At 46.9% G+C, this 21,587-nt stretch overlaps 1 protein-coding gene across 16 annotated transcripts in view; it reads right to left on the bottom strand.

Moving 5' to 3' along the window:
- The window catches only part of RIMBP2 (RIMS binding protein 2), a 169,164-nt gene that overhangs the window by 6,457 nt on the left and 141,120 nt on the right, over nucleotides 1-21,587 (bottom strand). For 8 of the 16 annotated variants that reach the window (XM_081893223.1, XM_081893224.1, XM_081893217.1 and 5 more), the window contains 5 exons: nucleotides 21,311-21,431; nucleotides 16,788-16,934; nucleotides 9,450-9,634; nucleotides 6,816-6,984; nucleotides 2,280-2,383 (listed from right to left, as the gene is read on the bottom strand). In XM_081893223.1, the coding sequence (XP_081749349.1) occupies nucleotides 2,280-2,383; nucleotides 6,816-6,984; nucleotides 9,450-9,634; nucleotides 16,788-16,934; nucleotides 21,311-21,431 (726 nt within the window). The remainder of the gene's footprint in view (nucleotides 1-2,279; nucleotides 2,384-6,815; nucleotides 6,985-9,449; nucleotides 9,635-16,787; nucleotides 16,935-21,310; nucleotides 21,432-21,587) is intronic. The other 8 variants (XM_081893219.1, XM_081893212.1, XM_081893214.1 and 5 more) reach the window with 1 other exon arrangement.

Raw genomic sequence — 21,587 nt, 5'->3', positions numbered from 1 at the left:
ATGTGGCTCTTTTGGGGGGAGTATTATTGGGTTACTGCTTTTATTTTTATTTTATATACTGTGATCTTTTTATGTGAACCACCCTGAGACCTTTGGGTATAGGGCAGTATACTACTACTACTACTAATAATGATAATAAATTATGGATATCTAGCAGCACCTCTGTTTATTATTGGTGAGGTGACTGTATCTCCTGCTGCCACTTTTTACAGAAGTCTTTTTACATTAGTCTAATGCAGCAAACAACAGGACGAGTCTTGGGGTTCCTTTAAAAACTAAGCTTTATTCTGGCGCGAGCTGTTGCAGGCCAGAGTTTCACTTCATCAGATGCACAAAGTGCAACCCTGAACTAGCAAGCACATATACGCACGAGGGGAGGAGGATGAATGTCAGAACAGACATGGGATAGAACTAAATAGCACAGCATCTGCGTTGCAGGCAGAAAACCCCAGGTTCCATCTTTCCCTTTTCTGTTTAGTATACTTTTAAAAAAAGAGGGAAAAGAGAAAGAGGGAGCAGATGAGATGCACTGGCAGAAGGAGCTCCTTTAATTTTAATGTCTGTGTAGAAGAAGAAATTCTAAGGGAGAGTTTTTCTCATGCTGGTGAACCAACTCTTATCTTCATGTTTTTGGCAAGACATTAAAAGCTGTTTCCATGGTGTTAGGTGATGTTGCAGGTGAGTCCCCGATCTGAAACCTGTTGAAGTCTATGCCTTATGCTATACCTGGTCATAAGGAAGTGATTTTGGGTGGGAATTCATTTTAATAGGAGCAAGTTCTTTTTTATAAACATCTCAAATTCAGTTCTGCACACTTTTTTTTGAAGCAATCTGAGGTTGGTTTTGGGTTTTAAAAAAATCATGAAAATTCTTCAGCATTTCAGTGCAAATTTCTCTTTAAAAAGTGTTTCCCCTAAAAAAAAATGCAGTTTTGTTGTGTTAGTGAAAACAACACCATCTTTTCCCAATGTCCCCACCCCCAAATTTATGCAATTTGCAACCAATTGGTTGGTTGGGGAACTGCACCACACAATTTGGACGAGTGCAAATTTTGAAGGAGGGCTGTGTTGCAGTTCTCATATTGGGAAATGCAAATTCGATTGGCTTGGCTTAAAATGTGAACTGAACCTGATTTCTCCCCCATCCCTGTCCCTGACCACTGGCAAGGCTAGCTAGAGCTGAGAACTGGAGTTTAACAGCACCTAGAAGAACACTGGTCTCCCTGGTGCTTCCAGTGTAAGTGCCATGATTATTTTGAACTGCAGTTCTTACCAGAGAAGGCACAAACCAGCCCCCAGCCCCTGAATCTGTGGTAGTCAATGTGGTGCCCTCCATTTGTTTTACATTGCAACTCCCACCAACCTCAACCACGATACACAGTGGTCAGGGATGATGGGTATGGAATTCCAGCAACATCTGGAAGGCACTAAGTGTCAAAGTGCCGTCAGGCAAGCAATGTCCAGAGTGAGGAACAAACTCTTTATTGTCAAATGCACCGTATTTTTCACTTTATAAGACGCACCCAGCCATAAGATGCACCTAGTTTTAGAGGAGGAGAACAAGAAAGAAAAAATATTCTCTCCCCCTCTGCACAGCAACCCTTCAGTGAAGCAGCAGGAGAAACGGAGCCTCTTCCAGGAGAAACGGAGCTCCCGCTGCGCTCCAGAGGCTTCGGGTGGCTATCCCTGAAGCCATGGAGCCTGCATTCACTCCACAAACACATTTCCCCTTACTTTTTAGGAGGGGGAAAGTGCATCTTACAGAGCGAAAAATACGGTACACTTACAAGTTAGGAAAAGGCATGTCTAACAGTCCTACGTGTCTCAGCTACTCCTGGCTGGGCACAACAGGGAGGCCCCAACCTCGGGCTTACATGTCTGTGTGCAAGCAGATGGAGACTGTGCCTGCATGCAACCTGCTCCTCCTGCTTCATTCCTCTCCTGGTCCTGGGAGACAGGAGAGCAGGAGAGGTAGACACAGGAGGAGGAGGTGGGGAAGCCCTGGACTCTTCACTCTCCAATCCTGCAGCCCCCTCCTGCGTCCGACTCTCATCTCCCAGTTGTTACAGGTCCCCCCAGATCACCGTTCCCTTTTTCCAAGTCAATCTCCACCTCCGCTTCTGCTGGTGCCTACGCCTCAGCACCCAGCCACCACTCCTCTGTGTCCAGCCAGTCCCGGACACCCAGCTGGCTACCCACCCCCTCAAAGGACTGAATTCTTTCTGTATCCACGTATCAATCAGGTTAGAAGGAAGGGCTTTGGTTTGCTTCAACGCGTACCTCCACGTCAACATTAGGAGAGCTCTCCCTTGGGTCGTAGTCATATAGTGCCACCATTCTCCTGGTCGATGCTGCAGGCTGACGGCCGCTCCTTCTGTTCCTTTCTGTTCCAGCCAAAGGGAGGAGAAGCTATCACAGTTACTTTTAAATATATGTCACCACTATGCAACTGTGACATGAACAAGGGAGCAACCCTACCTGAGACCTTGTTCGCTAACAAGTCACTGATTTTACAATGGACACAATGAAATAGTTTCTAACTCTGAAGTTGACTCTGCCTTTTGATGGTGCTGTTCAGATCAGCTTTTGCCAACCTGATGCCCTCCTGGCCTTTTTGGGAGTTGTAGTCCAAAGTCTTTGGAGGGCACAAGGTTGGCAAAGGCTCATTCAGATAGTCAGGGACCTGGGTTTCATCTGTATCCAAACCACTTTTGCCAAATGGACTGCTCTCCTGACTTAGCAACAGAGGGTAGAAGAACATAGGAACACAAGAAGAGCTGGATCAGGCCAGTGGCTAGTCTATATCAGGATCCTGTTTTCATAGTGGCCAGGATGATGCCCCCCATATAGCAGCTTACAACATATGCTTGTAGTCTTCAAGAATTGGAAAGAACCACAATTCGTTCACGGGTGCAACAATGGTGGTGGGAAGCTACCACTAAACTGAAGCTAAAAGGCAGGACTCTAAATTCATCTTAAGCCTCTAAATTAATCTTAACACCTTTGCCTGGTAGAAGAACGAAGGCTCCTTCAAGACCTTTCAATGCCACTCTCTGCTGTAACAGAAACATTATTTACACCAGAAATATACACATTTTCTCAATGAGCGACAAGAGCAAATGTGGTTTGAGCAAAAGCTGCAATGTTTAGACACCAACATAAAACATTTCTCAGGGAAAGTTCTGGAATGGCCTTCCAAATGACATGAATGGGGCATGGTCCTTGCAACTGATGGATCTGGCAAAGGAAAACCATGCTTGTTTAGCATCAGTATCTCATGAAGGATGCTTTGGAGCAGAGATAGTGGGGAACAGTATGAAAACTGATGAAAGGGAACTTGGGACAGGGACTCCATGTCTGATGGACCAAGAACATCGAGGATGAGGAACGTCTGGGATTGGTACACTTTTTAGTAAGAAAGAAAGGAACATATAGCATCGCACCACACCACCTGGGAGCTGGCATTTCTTTGGAGGAGACTCAAGTCACAGCTGGAAAGAAGCTGAAATCTTGGTTTGGCTAGCAACTGAGCTCTGGTCCCTGCAGATGTCAAGGCAGCCCTAAACATCTTTGAACAGCCTTTTTAAGAGGCACCAGATCCCTTTTAAAGATGCACAAAAACTGATCCCCAAGTTGGAACAAGAACTCAGGTTGTTTTCTCCTGGAGCTGAACCATTATTTCAGCTGGTCCAAGGTGCTGGTTGTAGCACTTTCATGAATGATGGAGAAAAATAACCAGTCTCAGCTGTGCAAAGGATGCGGGAAAATAGGGACTGGGAGGAGGATGCTCAAATGAAGGAGAGGGTTTGCGAGTTTAAAGACTCCTTTTCTCATCACATCTTGCGTTGACCCTGCTCTGAAAGAGCTGCCTCCCTTGAAGATGCAGACCAGGATCCAAAAGAAGATTGAAAGTAGTTTCACGAAGCCACAGGTGTGTATACCTTGTGTTGCTTTCATCAGCAGTCCCTTGACAACACACAACAAAACCACCCTACACAGTTCTATGGATCCTGGTGGTTATACCTTATGATTCTGGCGGGGTATATGGGATTAACCTGCTAAGCCTCAAGACTTTCCCCAGGGCTGTGTGTATTCCAAATATTCATGTTTGGAAACCATTTATTTATTTGTTTATTTATTTATCATTTATTTATTTACATTCTAAGAAATCTCTATTTTCATTTACTTAAAGAAAAAAGTCTAGTCCTTATGGTTGTGGATGTGATCAGTGCTTGGTGAAAATGTAGAAGGCCTTCTCTGGCAGCGGCAAGGAGGCAGCTTCAGGGCTTAATTTGCCCTCCTTGCCCGCTGCCCAACATCTCCAGAGTAGTACAGAAAGAATCTCACACTTTTTATCATCAGGGAGTCCTTACCAACATTAACAGGTCTGATGAAGGTCGGTGTACCTTGGAAGGTGCTATGCGTCCCTTCACCAAAGGCTTCTTTAAAACAGAGGTGGGCTGGCCACCCATCAGGGACCCTTTGGTAGTGATTCCTGCATTGCAGGGGGTTGGAAGGTGACCCTTGAGGTCCCTTCCAGCTCTACAATTCTCTGATTCTGCTGTGGAATTCTGTGGGGGATATTCTAGGCCAGTAGCTTCCAAACTTCCTCACCCCCAGACCACTGGAGAATTGCTTACAAGACCATATGATTGATTTCCCTGCCAGAGCCGGCCCACCCATGATGCAGGGCGAGGCAGCTGCCTCAGGCGGTGGAAATGGAAGAGGCAGCACTCCTTTGACTCCATCCTACCCTCACTGCAGAAACAACCTAGGTAAGGGAGGCTTTAGCAGCAGAAGAACAACAACAAAACCTTCTGCTGCCCAGCTTTCAGTGTACCCAACCCCTAGGGGCAGAGAAAAGCTTTGTGAAACTCCATTCTCCATGAGGCACTTAATCTCAGGGTTTTGGGTTTGAGCCCCATGTGGGGCAAAAGATTCTAACTCAGAACTCTTAAAAGTAGCCAGCAGAGCTGCACAATGACCAGACCAGAGGCACCTAATGAATGCTCACATTTTACAGGTGAGGAACACCCTTTCTGCTGCCAGTATCTGATGGGATGCCTAAAAGGAGTATCAAACAAGCCAGCTCAAAGCACTTTGCTTCGTTAACAGCTTGAATCAGGTTGTTGGGTTGGGGGTTGGTTGGTTGGTTAGTTGGTTGGTTTTAAGCACAGACCTCTTTTGGACTTTCTGGACCTGCGGTGTGCAGAGTGTGAGCTCTCTTTGAAACGGTTGCAGTTGACTTCAGGAAAAGAACAAACAAAAGAAGAGAAGATATGAAGCTGTTAAGAAGGAAGGTACGGCACTTTCAAAATGTGGACTTTCAAGGACGGAGACCAGATGGGTGGCAAGGCAGCACCTCCTGAGTTCATTTTAGCCACCCGATGTGTTTGTCTTTATCACAGAGCCATTGTTGCGCTAAGGGTGGTGTAATCCAGCATGGTTAAGGGGTTGGTTTGCTTTTCCACGTCCTCAGGATCAAAGGAGACCCCAACATGAACAACAGAGGATCAAAATCAGATTCCAACCCATCTCCCCAAACTCCTTTCAGACCAAAGGAGTTAAACCATTATACTTCCTTTAAAACAACAAAAATGTAAGGTTCTTGGCCAAACTAGCCACTACATTAGCTGCATGGAAGGCGCATGTTTTCTGTTTTCTAAATAAGCAGCTGCAGCGAACCCATGCATTTGAAGCACATTTCCTGCTCGCTCTCCTGTCAAAAAGAACTTTGGGAACTGTAGTTTGCCAAGGGTGCTGGGAATGTATCCCTGTGAGGAGTGAACTACAGTTCCCAGGATTTTGGGGGGAGGTCAGGTGCTTTAAATGTGTGCAGCCAGCTTCTTTCAACCTCTGCTGACAAAACTAGATGGAAGCTGTTGTTTGTCTTCCAAGGAAAGCTCCTTTGGGTGTCTCCTTGGGGAGGGTGCAATGTGGGGAGGACAGAAAGTTAACCCCCCCCATAGTCCCGAGACAGCTCAGGCTGTCCCACAGCTGCTATTTACATAACTGAAGAATGTGCATGTTACCAAGCAATTAACATTACATCTAATTCAGCCCTTTGCCTCTCTAGTTTTTGAACCTGAGCTTATTCTGAAGACTACTTTTGTTTCCTACACAGTGATGACCTGCCTGGTCCAGAATATTGTGCGATTCAGGCCATGACTCAGAGCTGCAGGCAGGGGTCTCTGATGGGAACAACAAGCAGGGTGACCCAGACCAACCGGCAATGCAGAACATGCCATGCAGACTCTAACCATTCGGAAGATTGACATCTTTGAACCGATGAATTATTGGCAGTGGTTGTGTTTTAAAGGTCCCACTAGGGGGGAACAAACATTTCTATTTGAGTTTCGTTAGCGCTCATTTGCGTTCACCAGGACTGGGGGAGCCTAAAGGCCAAAGACCAAAGGCCAGCCCCCCAGGTCTCTCTATCTGGAACTCTCCTCCTGAGGCCACACCCCTCACAGGCCCTCCCTGGCACCCAAAGTGGTTTTGCCTGGCTGGAATGTGTCCTTGAACTCTGGGTAATGCCTAGCACTTCTCAGGATAGCAAGGTGTGCGAGCGGAAACCAGTCTAATGTGCAAAGGCCAAATAGGCATTTGCTGCCCTGACAATGCGGCCTTGGCCCCCAAGACCAAATGCGGCCCTTGGGTTGAGAGGTTCCCTACCCTTGGCTTACGCAGTAATCTAATTCTGGGCAGATATATTCTACTTGACCGCAGGCCTACTGCTGAACTGGGGAGCATTTCTACAACTGTTGCAGACGGAGCCCCAAGGGCGTGATGACAGCTACGGGTGGCCTCCCTTACCTATTTTCTCCACAGGGGTGTTCAGAGGGAGGAACCCTTGCTTCAGAAGCTGCTCCATCATAGCTTCGTCGTCGGCTTGGATTTCAGAGACCATATTGCAAGGAATAAGGCCCAGCCTGGCGCAGGTTTCCCCCCGGTAAAATCCATCAACGTCTTTATCGCCGTACACCTGATGTTGATGAGGGACGAGAAAACAAACAAATGACTTACTCAGTTTGACCAAGCAGTTAGGCATTTCTGAAGTTTGTTTGTTATTTGTTGTTTGTTTGTCAAGGAAATGAACAACTATCTGACTTTTAGAAGGCATCTGAAGACAGCCCAGTTTAGGGAAGTTTTTAATGTTTGATGTTTTATCACATTATTATTATTATTATTATTATTATTATTATTATTATTATTATTAGAACCACCCAGAGCAGCTGGGGAAACCCGGCCATCTGGGCAGGGTATAAATAACCTTTTAAAAACAACAACAAATTTCTGCGCTTTCCTCCTAAAGTCCCAAGGTAAAGGTAAAGGTAAAGGTAAAGGTAAAGGTAAAGGGACCCCTGACCATTAGGTCCAGTTGTGGATGACTCTGGGGTTGCGGCGCTCATCTCGCCAGAGCAGCGCACAGAAACACTGTTTACCTTCCCGCCAGAGCAGTACCTATTTATCTACTTGCACTTTGACGTGCTTTCGAACTGCTAGGTGGGCAGGAGCAGGGACCGAGCAATGGGAGCTCACCCCGTTGCGGGGATTCGAACCGCCGACCTTCCAATCGGCAAGCCCTAGGCTCTGTGGTTTAACCCATAGCACCACCCACATTACAATACTGCACAATATTAAAGACTGTTTAAACAACTTAAAATTACAAGAGGTGGGTCCTATAAACATGCACCTCAAATGTCCAACACCAGGTGAGCAAAGAAGTGCATCTTCAGCATTCTCCAAAAGCTGTACAATGAAGGTGGCAAAGGCACCTCTGTGGGGAGGGAGTTCCACAACTAGAATCGGCTGGCTCTGCCTACTGGCACCATCTGCTGGTGGTCCCCTTGCCAGTGCGACTGGTGGAGTGGAAAGCAAGAAGCCCAAACAGCAGATGACTGTTTTACAATTCAAAGTACTCATTTATACATCCTTAAGATATCAATGACTTCCCTTCTTCTCTTTTTTCCATGGTTCATTTTACATATCATAAATCCCTGCATATTTCAAAGAAACTATATCATTCAGTATTCCATGATTACAACCATCATAACTTATTTACACTGTTGAATTTATTTCAGTGCTGCCAGTGTTTTCAGCTGTACACAGTCATTTCCCATATATTAAATAAACGTTTCCCAATCTTCTCTAAACGTATGTTCTTCTTGTTCTCTTATTCTATATGTTAAGTCTGTAAGCTGCACATATTCTGTCAGCTTAAGTTGCCATTCTTCTTTAGTTGGGACCTCAATTGTTTTTCATTTTTGGGCTAACCAAACATGGGCCGCAGTAGTGGCATACATAAATAACCTTTTTTGACACCTGGGAATGTCAGTCTGAATTATCCCCAACAGAAAGGACTCTGGTTTGAGGGGATAAGTACTTTTAAACATTTATTTCAATTTGTTATGGATCATTTCCCAATACTCTTTTACCCTTTTACAAGTCCACCACAAAAAGTTCCCTCAACCTCTACTAATTCTAGTCCTGCCCCAACACCAACATCCTCCTCCCCTCCCCTCTGCTGAATTCTAACATGGAGACCAAAGGAGATTCTGACAAAACACCAGGAAGAAGAGGTGTTTGACAGTGGGACGGGACTCCCTTGGAAAATGGTGGACTTTCTTTCCTTGTGTCAGGCACTGTGCTGAGGAGGCATGGTGGGAGCCGCTGCCTCCCTCCAACCCCGAATCTCCCCAGGAGCAGGAGAACAGTATAGATTTGGAACAGTGGTTTGCAGAGGGGCATAGTTCAGAAGGCAGAAGCTGGGAAATACTGGATGGGGAACAGCTAGGAGAAGAAACGCTGGGAGAGGGAGGGTTAACAGATTTACAGTCGCCGGATGGCATTCCTTCCCCACCCCCATCTAGAAGGCCTCAGAAAGTCTCCAAACAGAAAGCACAGAGAGCACAAGGTTACAAGACGTAGGAGTGATATCGATTAATAGGGTTGCAAGGGGAGTAAACCTTAATTGTGAGCACCGCCATTCTAGAGAGATGTGTTCTGTTGTGTCTCAGTGTGATTATTAAAGATTCTAACTGGTAAGACGACTCCTTTTCCTTTGTTCTGCTTATCTGCTGCCAAGGTGGAAGGAAGCTGATTCCCTGAAGCCTGACACCTTGGAGGTTTCTAAGCAGTGGTTTGGAGGCTATCTGCCATGGTTGCTTCAGTTGAGATTCCTGCATTGTTGAGGGTGAGACTAGATTGCCCTCAGGCTCCCTTCCAACTCTTCAATTCCATGATTCTGTGATTCGAAGGTGGAACGTGACAGCCAAGGACATCCCATGTACTACTTGTGTGTAGGAGAACAGGCAAGTGAGGGCTGGCTAACTGCACATTCTGGTGCCCCTTCAGCTCTCACAGACTGGCCCCCACGGGTAGCAGCCATAACTGGTTCTAGCCCCAATCCTGCATGAGTGTGCTCCGCTTCTGCTTCATAGGCCATACCTTGATAATCTGCCCTTCTTTAAACGGGAGCTCCTCTTCAGCCGCATCAGGATTGGGAGACATGGTCAGTGGGTCGTAGTCGAAAAGGGCAACGAAGATCCGCGTGGAAACCTCCTCTGCACCAGGGTCAGTTTCGGATTCTTCGTAAATCTCTGGGGACAGACGCTCTCGGCTACAGTACCCATCTGCAAAATCAAGGCCAGAAAGCAAGTTCAAGTACGTGTGAGGGAGTAGCACTGCGAGATGATCTTTGACAACCCTCCATGCAGGTGCCTATCAATCTCATTCAGCAAAGACCCCCAACTTGTTCCTAGGATGCAAAATAGACAGAGGATGTGAGAACATAGGAAGAGACCTCCTGCATCAAGACAGAGGCCCACATAGTTCAGTACCATCCATCTGTCAAAGGCTAATTTAATGCTTCTGAGAAGGCCACAAGCAGAGCATGAACGAAATAGCCTCCAGCAGCTGATATTCAGAGGCACAGTACCTCAAAACATGAAGGCTTTATTAAGCTGTCATGATTAACAGCAAGTTTGTCTATTCTCCCCTTTTAAAGCCACCCAAGCTACTAGTCCTCCTCACATCTTGTGGCGGAGAGTTCCGTAAATTAATCAAAGGCTGCATGAAGGCAGTACTTTATTTTGCACACCCTGAGTGTGCTGCCAGATGCAATTTTATTAGATGAGCCCAGGTTATGGTATTATGAGAGAAGCAGAACATTTTTGCTCTAGCCACAAAAAGCACTGGCACCAAAAGCAGAGGCCCAATGTCTGTGTCGTAAGCAATTTAGAGTGGACATTTATGCAACGTGAAATCAGAGAAAGAGGACACCTGCATAAAACTTACACTTGCTAATTTATAGAAATAGATGCAAATTTGGGAATCACGGCTGCGAGCGAAATAGAAATGCAATACAACTCACCACAGCAAGGGAGACACGTGTCCCGGTGGTCCTTGTGTGTTTGCCCTGGCCGCTGCTCTCCCTTCTTAGCATACATTCTTTATTAACTTTAAACCTGACTCAGTTTATAGCTCAGTTGGTAGCGCATGGGACTCTTAATCTCCGGGTTGTGGGTTCAAGTCCCACATTGGGCAAAAAGATTCCTGTATTTTAGGGGGTTGGACTAGATGATTATTGTGGCCGCTTCCATCTACAGTGGTACCTCTAGTTGCGGACACGGTCCATTCTGGGGTGCTGTTTGTACCCCGAAAAGTCCGCAACTAGAGCGGCGCTTTGCACAAGCACGGAGTGTGATAGAGCGCTTCTGTGCATGTGCAAAGCATGCAGAATGCTTCTGTGCATGGGGCGAAACCTGGAAGTATACACTTCCAGGTTTGTCGCGTTCGCAACCCGAAAATCTGCAACATGAACCTAATGCAACTAGAGGCATGACTGTATAGAAATTATTGTTGTCATTATTTATTTGTGTTGAAAGCGGGTTTGGACTGGAGAGCCCTTCAAACCCAGCCAGATGGGCGGGGTATAAACAATAAATTATTATTATTATTATTATTATTATTATTATTATTATTATTATCATCATCATCATCATCAACAACATCATCAAAGGGTGGACATGTTCAAATAGAGGACTGTCCCCTGTAAAGTAATACACAAGGTCATGGCTACCCTATAGCAATCCTGCATTTTAGTCTGTGGCTCATAGCGGCTGTCAGTGCTCACGTGGACAATGTAGATGGCACAAGGGTAGGTGGTATTTGATTCATCTTGCATTTAAACCAAATCTACTTGATTTGCACTTCCTGAAACAATGCACAGGCAGAGATATAAAAATGCTTCACACTGGGGTGGGGGGAAAGCTTTTCCTATTGTGTAGATTAGGGGAAATTGCATACAGAAATGCATAGGTTAGGAGAAATTCACACTGAAAAGCTTGTTTTAATGAGGTAAAGGTAAAGGACCCCTGACCATTAGGCCCAGTCCTGACAGACTCTGGGGTTGCGGCGCTCATCTCACTTTATTGGCCGAGGGAGCCGGCGTGCAGCTTCCAGGTCATGTGGCCAGCATGACTAAGCCGCTTCTGGCGAACCAGAGCAGCACACGGAAACGCCATTTACCTTCCCGCCGGAGTGGTACCTATTTATCTACTTGCACTTTGAGGTGCTTTTGAACTGCTAGGTTGGCAGGAGCAGGAACCGAGCAATGGGAGCTCACCCCGTTGTGGGGATTCGAACCACCGACCTTTTGATCGGCAAGCCCTAGGCTCTGTGGTGTAACCCACAGCGCCACCCACATTCCTGTCTTAATGAGGACTCAAAAAGAAAAAGTAAAAGCGAATAGATGTGAAAATTGCAACGCTGGAAATCTGTGAGGATCCCAACTAGACAGATTAGCCCCTCCCCAGTGGACATGTTGTCCTGCTCCAGTTTATGAACAACAGATGCAGCCAGTTGCTAACACGGCCCTAAAACTATAGCTCTGCTTGAGTACTCGGCGCCTGACCCCCACTATGGTACATGGCTTTGAGGACATCCATTTGGGGATCAGATGGGCTCCGGCTACACATTTAACCCTGCTATGATGTGGCAGTTGTGCCAAGACCCTCATTTCCCAACAGTCCACACACCCTGCCTTTGTGTCCATGAGCGAGATGGAATGTATTGCGTTTCCATTTCAGTTCTAACCATCGTTTCCAAATCTGCTTGTCTTTTTCTTCTCAGTGTAACCTCCCCTTGGGACGATCTCACATCTATTATGAAAAATATTCATAATAAGTGACATAAATTGACCAGGCAGCCTTAAGGCTCGGCTGCAGTAAAGCGGAGGCCCCGGGGAGAGAATAATAAGTGGAACTTGCAACAAAAGCTTGCAGTGTGTTGTGTTGCTGTTCAGGATTCCAATCATCCAGTTCAATTTCCCCTCCTTCACCCTGTATCCCACCCCCAACCCCAGTAAGTCAGAATCCTGTGGTCTCTGAACAAACTGCTTTGAGCCCCTTCAACTTGGATCTCCCACCCACCCAATTAAAGTTGATTTCATTATTCTGCAAATCTTAAGGTTCCCCCAATTCTTCCCTCTTGTGGGTGGGTGGTGCCTGGACATGGCTGAACATTTTTAATAGCTACTGCTATTCCCTTTGGTCATACCAGTTTTAATATCATTCCCTCCAAAGGAAGAAAACTATTTGTTTGTTTATTTATTGGCCACCCTTCTCCATAAGGTCCCAGGATGAGGGACAGCATTAAAACGATATTACAAACCATTTAAAGCAACTTATAACCATAAACATAAGGAGGGTCCTGAAAACATACACCACAAAGTGCCCAAAGCCAGGGTGATTTCTTTAATTGCCAAGTTGGGGTGCTAGAACTATTTACTCTCTCCAGTAATAAATTAGCTGATCTCTTTCTGCCTGGAGGAGTAAGACTGGAACCTGTGTCCCCAGCCACCAGAGGAATTTGCAGATCGGCAGGAGGGCTCCTGCAGATTGGCATGTTTACAGTCCACCAGTCCCTGCCTTCAGCTTCTCCTGCCTCCTTGCTCCAGAGACAGAAGCTTGGAAGCTACACTCTAGGGGTGTTTGCTAGGTACCTTAACAACACCCCTCCTGCACTGTTACCCTGTGCTGCAGAGCAGAAGGGTCCAACTCCTACCCATTAGCTCCACAGGTGATCTTCAGTCAATAGTAGCAGTCTCTCAGTCTAATCTATCACACAGGATTGTTTTGAGGATAATTTTGTGGGGGGTGGGGAGGGGAAATCACATAGGCTGCCTTGAGCTTCTAGGATGAAAGGCAGGATATAAGTGTAATAAAAATAAATATTAATAAAAAGCTATCTATTCCTCCATCCATCTCCCACTTGCAGCCCATGCTATTCACACAATCCTGCACAATTTTACAATCAAAGTCATCACATGTTGACTTTTGCAGAATATTTGGCCAATGCAGACCAATTTCCTGGAAACTCTCTGTGTTGGCATCCCTCCCCCAACCCCATATGCCTTCCTCTAACTTGACTGGTTTCAATGATTTTTTTTCCAAGTTGTGATGAGCATTAACCAAAGCAAGTTGGTGCGTTCACAAGGAAAGTCGATTTGTGGGGATTTCATAATTGGTGGTGGGATAATAACTGTGGGAAGGGCCTCTTAGTTCCCCGTTCCCATTTCCCTATCTCAAGTGTTTACATCAGAGTCTCTTTGAAGAGTGAAGTGTTCCAAGCAAGACACCTGGACCGAATCTGCAATGAGGCCCATGGCAAAATGGTACCACAGAAACTTTCAGTGCATAGATAGCTACAGAGAAGAAGAAGAAGAAGAAGAAGAAGAAGAAGAAGAAGAAGAAGAAGAAGAGGAGGAGTTGTTTGGATTTGATATCCTGCCTTTCACTCCCTTTAAGGAGTCTCAAAGTGACTAACATTCTCCTTTCCCTTCCTCCCCCACAACACTCACTCTGTCAGGTGAGTGGGGCTGAGAGACTTCAGAGAAGTGTGACTTGCCCAAGGTCATCCAGCAGCTGCATGTGGAGGAGCGGAGAGGCGAACTTGGTTCCCCAGATTATGAGACTACTGCTCTTAACCACTACACCACACTGGCTCTCGAGAAAAGTCTTACTGCAACTTTAGATACCATTTGCTGAGCAGAGCAATTGGCCTTTATTAGCTTTTAGCTCCCCTGAACATGCCTTCGCCTGGTCAAAGTGGCTGTCTATGCACAAGAAGACCACACTTGAGAACTGACCACAAACACTCTAGTCTATATTATGGATGCAATCCACAGCAGACAGTGTCCATGCCATTCCCTTTGGAATCCAAGAAACTTAAGACAAATGACATGCTGAGGTGCATAAGATGGGGAACCTGTGGCCATCCAGATGTTGTTTGGCTGGGGCTGATGGGAGTTGGAGTCCATCAATGCCTGCCTTAACAGTGTGCTGGATCTGCGGCTGGCCTAGATGCGAAAAAGGCATGTGTTTTGCTTTTAACCAAATTTTGCATTATAGTTCCTTGGATACAATTGAATGCCATTTTGAATCAAGACTGAACTTTCCAAAACAGCAATGATTTCAACCACCGAATTCAAAACTGCAAAGATTTTTTGAGTTTATTAGGTTTCCCAAGCTGGGTATGGAACTCTTGAAACTTCTAATTGCATGGCTAATACTTCTTGGGTAGGGTATAATGACCTTTTCTGCAGTTCAGCACTACCTCAAAGCAACACCACACCATCAAGTGTAGCCTTAGGCCTGGCGCCTGCAATCCAATCGCAATTTGATCACACCCCCTTGATGTGACTCCTTGACACCACATAGGAAGGTAAGTGCATGTATCTTTGTCGGCACACTGATTTCAGTGGTTTCCAACAGACCCACACAGACAAGTCTAAAGGATGCTGCTCATGTGGTCTTCCTTGTGTGCTTAAGGAAGCCTTTATACTTACCGAGGCTGGCAAGGGAGTATCTGTGGAGGGAACACCAGCCATGCCAGTAGAAGTATATGTAAGAAAGTCTAATTCATTTCCCATTAGAGAAGGATGGGGGAACATGTGGGCCTCAAAATGTTGTTGGATTCCCAGCTCTCATCAGCCAGAAAGTCCAATAACATTTGGAGGGCCACAGGTCCCCCATTCTTGCATTACAAAAACCTGCAACGTTGCCACCACTCGACCCACATTGAGGTGGCACATGGTGGCATCCCACAAAGTGGCCGGTTCTGTTCACAACAGAGGAGACTGCGCATACAGGGGACATATCTGCCATGGGCACACCTGCATGCCACTAGCAGGACCCGTCTGCTAGTCGTTCAAGGTCAACATTCACCACTGGCATCCCCCAATGCCTTTTGCATATATGTATTTTTTGTTCAACAGAACACCACATTTTTGGAGAGGTGCCGCCTTTTCAAGGGGGAAAGTTACTGAAACGTCATTTCCAAGCAGCAGGAGGGCAGACAAAATGCATGGCAGCCAGACAATGAGGGGAAGGAAGGCCAGCCCCAAAGCCTTGCATTTGTTCTTTGTATTTGCTTTTTCTTGTAAAGCAGGTGGGAATGTGGACAAGGGGGTAGCATATGGGACAGAGGGGTATATGAGGACCACACCCCCTAAACACACACACACATGCACACACCAGAAGTAAGTTGCCAAACCAAGATGGTGGGGAAAGGAGGAGAGGGAGACTCCAGGTCATGGGATGGGGAACCTGTGGCTCTCCAGATGTTGTTCAGCTCCCATTAGCTTCTGCCAACATGGCCAGTGGTCAGGGATGATGGGAGTTGTAATGCAACATCATTTGGAGAACCACAAGTTCTCCATCGCTGTTCTAGGTGCACAAAAGTTTACTTTTATTAGGCCCACTGAGGAATGAAAACAAATTCATTTTCATGGTGCCTCCCCACTTACTGCTTCCCAAAACAAGATGGCGGCAAGATGTCTCTGGGATGTGGCCTGTGCCCAGGGAAAAGAGGATTTACCCCCTTGTAATAATTCTTTTCTATTCTCCCCCATTCTTCAGTTTGCACTCTGTTGCATTACACGCCTCCAGAATGCTCAGAGATCAAAGCATCCCTGTTTTGAATCAACACCACACCCTTCTTGCAAGCAAGTCCCGTTGATTTCGGCAGTGCTTGGTACTGGTCTACACGGCCTCAGCGCCATTTTGGTAGCAGGGAGGCCTGACATTCAGATCTGAGCTCCGCTAACAGCGGGGGCTCTGTGACATTTTTAGAGCTGAAACAAATCCTATCTGCATGCAGGCTTCTGCCAGACTTGGACATTAATTAAATTTGAAATTCTCAGAGAGAAAGCCTAACCCCGTGCATGCTTTCTTGGACACACGTCCCACCAAGTTATTAGGATTTCCCCACAATGGTGTGTCACGGGGCTGCATGATCAGAATCTGCTCACTGCCCTGGTGTTGTTGATTGGCTCCCACCTGAGCATCCTGCACCTGCATTCCGGCAACAGAAGCACTTAAGGTGAGGATACAAGAAAGCGCTCATGTGCTTGGATCATGTCCATTGGGATTGCACAGCCAAGTAGAAAGGTGGGGGGAGGGGGGCAGAGAGAGGATGGGGTTCATGCAATGGGTGGTGCTTTTGACTCGTTTCAATGTGGAAAGCTGATGGCATGGGCAGGGAATGGGGCCAGATGACCAGAAAGCTTTCTCCTCCCTAAGCAAAACTTACCTGTTCGTAAAGAGGGGAAAGGAAAGCAGGACACGACTTGCCTGATAAAAGAGGGGGCGAGGGAAGGGCGGCCTCGGCATTCGGCGTGGCATGCAACGTCAACATACAGAGATGGCGCTCATTTCACACGCAGCTCTGAAAAAAGCAGCCCTTTTGGTTTGGCACAAAGGACGAAGAAGGGTTTTGGCATACCGTATCTATAGTCAGAGGCCACGGTACGTTGCCGGCACCATTTCCTGTGTCCGCCAATGCTGCGATAATAAGCATCTTCTCTTAGGGGGGAACTATGCCCCTCACTACCTGACCGAGCACCTTCACTGTTACTGTCCATTGTAATCTCTATGGAGAAAAACGGAATGGTCTATTAAGCACGACTCCGGTTACCCTTCCCTTGTAGAGGCTTCCTCACGCCAAGGCTCTCTGACCGGCTCTGGTTTCCCTTTGGCTGGGACGTTGGCTGCCATGCACCTCAAAGCATTCCACAAAAATGTTAAGAAGGGAGGCCAAATGCTCATCTTGGCCCAGCCGACAGGATACCCAGAAGCCCAGAAAAAGCACCTGAGCAGAAACACCGCTCTCCTCACCTGTGGCTTCCCAACAACTGGTGTCTGGAGGCATGCAGCTTCTGACAGTGGAGGGAGCGCACCACCATCACACCTAGTCTGGTACCCTCCAGATGTTTCTGGGCTCCAGCTTCCACCATCCCTGTCTGCTGGCCATGCTGCCTGGGGCTGATGGGAGTTCGAATCATCAACCCACCCTTGGAGCCCACCAACATCTGGAGTGCCATCAATTCCTCTTGCATGTGCTAATCTAATAAAACACATCACCTCACTTATTTTGGAAGGCCTGATTCACGCTTTAGGCTCTTTTGTTCTCTCTTTTATGGGTAGAAAGGTGGTTCTTCTCAACAGCTGAGTGAGATGAAGTAGCCTTATGATGTGGGTGGGGTGGGGAGAGAGTAATTCACATAGCAAAACTGCCAGCATAACACAATCATTAGAGTGTTGATTTCAGGGATCTGTGTTCAAATTCTCACTTTGCCATGAAGCCCACTGAGCGGACTTGGGCCAGTTGCTATCTCTCTTCCTAGCCTACCTGTTGGGGTTGTTGTGGGTATAAAATGTGAGGGGAACATTGTACACTATCCTGAACTCCTCAGAGGAAATGGTGGGCTAAGACACAATAAATAATATCACCGGATCCTCAAAAAATATGTCAGTAGTTCCTCCCAACCCCAAAGCTGTGGCACTTGGCTGTCTTACCATACACCAGGCAAATGATGAGGGGAAGGCACAAGGCTGAGGCTTGTTTGTGCAATAATAAATCATAGTATATCATCACTATATACAAATTCAGCCCCTCCATGTTTGAACAATTTCCCATTGGCATTCTATAAATGTGGAAGCTCACAGGTCCCTCTCAGGCCATTGTGGACTTTTTAGTTCATAACTTTTTGTTTGTTAAGTATATATTCTTCTGCATCCTCAGACTATGGAGAAATGCCTGACTTAATTTGGGTGGCCCTGGTTTCACAAGGACTCAACCTCTTGAGTTGGTGGTGATGATTATTTAACCTTCATGAGAAATGGCAAAGGTGCCTCATGCTCTGCCAGAGAACATGAGCTGCGTGAGGAGAAGCCACCTCAAACTGGTTTATCCCTCTGGGGAACAGAAGAAAGATAGCCAGGCCACTGACAGGAAACCGCAGGGACACAATTCATATTTCAAGTTTTCTCATTCAGATTGTTGGGTCTTCCTTGTTGGGTACTCTTGACCAAGCTCCAAAAAAATAAAAATAAATGTATTATGGAGGGGGGAAATGCAATGTGCTGATGAAGAGGAATGGGAAGATGGATGCTCTGATGGGTGAATCAATGCGGAGGATGAGGGCAATTCCGTACACCTACAGCATATCAAACAGAGTTCAAGTGACATAGGTTTTCTTGGACAAACCTAGCTATGCCACCCCCCCAGCCAGGGGCCTGATATGGTTCACACAGAAAATATTTCTACCCCCCGTCACCAGACCCCACTGATTTTGGCTACAGTGGCCTGTGGCCCACTGCTCATCTGCATGAATCATCTGTGTAACGTGTGTGCATGCGAAAGGGGCTGTGTAAGAGTGTGGCTAGTGGGAGCAGGGTGACTATGGCCCCTGGGTTTTAAAAAATGTGGGGGGTGGGTAGGGGTGAGCTATAAATGGTTTAATGTGGAGGGAAACTGCCTTCAGGCAGAGCAGAAGGGCAGACTAGGATCCTGACAATTGAAAATCACCTCAGGAGTTACAGGCTATTTCTTACCATGGTGGCTGCTGCCCATTAGGACTGGTAGAGTGGAAAGCAGGGAGGCCAACAGTAGGGGGAGCCAGAGCCAATGGCAGCCTAAAGGTAAAGGACCCCTGACAGTTAAGTCCAGTTGCGAACGACTCTGGGGTTGCGGCGCTCATCTCGCTTTATTGGCCGAGGGAGCCGACGTTCGTCTGCAGACAGTTTTTCCGGGTCATGTGGCCAGCATGACTAAGCCGCTTCTGGCAAAACCAGAGCAGCGCACGGAAACACTGTTTACCTCCCCGCTGGAGTGGTACCTATTTATCTACTTACACTTTGACGTGCTTTCGAACTGCTAGATTGGCGGGAGCTGGGACTGAGCAATGGGAGCTCACCCCGCCGCGAGGATTTGAACCACCGAGCTTCCGATCAGCAAGCCCAAGGCTCAGTGGTTTAGACCACAGTGCCACCCGCATCCCAATGGCAGCCTAGAGACAACTAATTTTAGTTCCCCACCCTCCTCCCACCAGAAGTACTGAAATTGAGGAGGAGGAAGAAGCTGCCTCAGGCAAAGCCACACCCCTGAATCAGTTGTAAGTAGAGATGGGAAGGCCTGAAAAAACCCCCAGAAAAACTGGGGGGAAACCAGTCCCCCCATTTTCTCCAAAGCCATTTCACTCCCAGAAAAATAAAAATAAAAACCAGTTTGATATAGTTTTAATATTCTACATATCGCACCCCCCGTTCCCCCACCCCAGGCCTTCCCACATTTAGTTGTAAGTAAGAAGAGGCAGATATTAGTTGAATGAGGGCCAACTGAGGCTGTTGGAGTTGTGCTCCACTCATCTTAAGGGACCAGCCCCCACCGATTTGTTGCATCCCATATTTTTCCCTGTAGGGGAAAAGCAGTGGGGGCAGTGGGGGGGTGGAGGGTGATTTTAAGCAGCCCTTTCCATTCCTTCACTCAGTTCTGCAGCCTTTGGAAGCTGCTTTCAGGTGTTTTCTTTTTTAAAGGGTGGGTGAAATAACATGTAAGTAGCAAATAGCATCTAGTTTGGCTGATAGTTTGCTGAAAGAGCAAATCCTTTGTTTGAGCTCCTTTAGATAATATCATCCTTCCGGGGATCCATGGGGAAAGGCTAATCTAGTTTCAGCTTGTGCTGTAGGTACATGCAGGTCCTGCTTCCCAAACACGGTGTGTTTGCATAACAAGTTGACGATTTCCATTGATTCCTATGGGGAAGTTTCTAATGTGTTCCCAATCACAGATTTTTGTCCCGAACAAACCGCCTCCCAGGAAAAATGCTCTCTGATTTGTCTGATCATTCCCCCTCCCTCTGATCCTCAGCCCACCAGCAAAAGGCAAACAAGGAAGTAAAAAATGCTTTATGTTTGGATATCTGAATCTGCAGTGCATAGAGCAAATCTTGGGTATGAATTCCTCGTGTTCAGATAAGTGAACTTTCACATAGCGAGCATTCGGAAAGCGGGACCTACGTGTACATCCAATACAGCCACACACCAGTTTGTTTTCACCAAGTGCAGTGTGTCCACTGACACAGCCTGAAATTGTCCTAGGTGTGAGCAGGACATATTGGGCGATCACATCCAATTGCCCTGCTGCAATTTGAAAACCCACTGTATGCGAATCACAACGATGTGGAAAGTACAGAGGCATTCTCCTGTGTGTGGAAGTGGAGCAAAAGTCCCTCTTGAAATAAAATAAAAGCCAAGAAACTCTTTCTTATCAAAAGAGCTGCCCCACTCTCTTCCAACTCTGCAATTCCATGGGGATTCTTTAGTTGTGGTTCCCGCATTGCAGGGGGACACCATATGACCCTTGACGTCCCTCTATGATTCTATGAACTGACTGAAAGATGGTCAATAAGAAAGGCTTTGCACCCCATTTCCCAGTCCTCCCAATTCTATCAAAATTGAGAGAAGACATATAGGCACACCGTCTTCATGGGACTGTATTGCGTAAAAATATACATGGCGGACATGGGGGCTGCCTGTTCAAATGCGTCCATGCATTGATGCACATGCCAGCACACAGGAAGAAAAGCTTTGGGAGCCTTCTCTCTTGTGTACTCGCTGAGTAGGAGTGGAATGGCATAGAGGAGTATCCAAATTACACAGCATGCCCTCTGCCCCGCTCCAACCGACAGGACTCTGTAGTGGTACGGCCCTGGCAGGATGCTACCACCTGCCTTTCATGACAAACCCAAGCAGAGTGGTTCATCTGCTCAGCAGTATCCTCCCAAAAGTCTCTCACGCTAAATATCCAGTGGGAATATTCCTATGCAGACAGAAATGTGCCGTTGCTTTTCCTTCCCACTGTATCAAAATCAAGGTCAGGAGCTTGATTTGGGGACTTCCTGCCAACCCATCTCTGTGTTTCCCTCCCAACAAGCAACACAACATGTACCAGTCAGGCCAACTAACCAATGGAAGGGACCAGCATGGGCCGCGACCGCTGTGGTCCTCCCGAGCTTCTGTGAGATATTCTTTGACCCCGGTGCTCCATCCTGTCTGGTCGTCCGGAGGATGATGGGTTACTCAAAAGCTAAGAACCAAAATAAAGGGGAGGGAGAGAGAGAGAGAGAGAGAGAGAGAGAGAGAGAGAGAGAGAGAGAGAAGGGGAGGGGAGAGACAGGTTTAAAAGTTACACAACTGTACACATGTCAGTAAAGGGTGGGGGGCGGGGAGAGGAAGAGGGCAG

This window comes from Podarcis melisellensis (assembly GCF_964234715.1).
Source record: "Podarcis melisellensis genome assembly, chromosome: 16".
NCBI lineage: Eukaryota > Metazoa > Chordata > Lepidosauria > Squamata > Lacertidae > Podarcis > Podarcis melisellensis.
The sequence above is the reverse complement of the archived record's forward strand: the minus strand, read 5'-3'. Positions and strand labels throughout refer to the sequence as shown.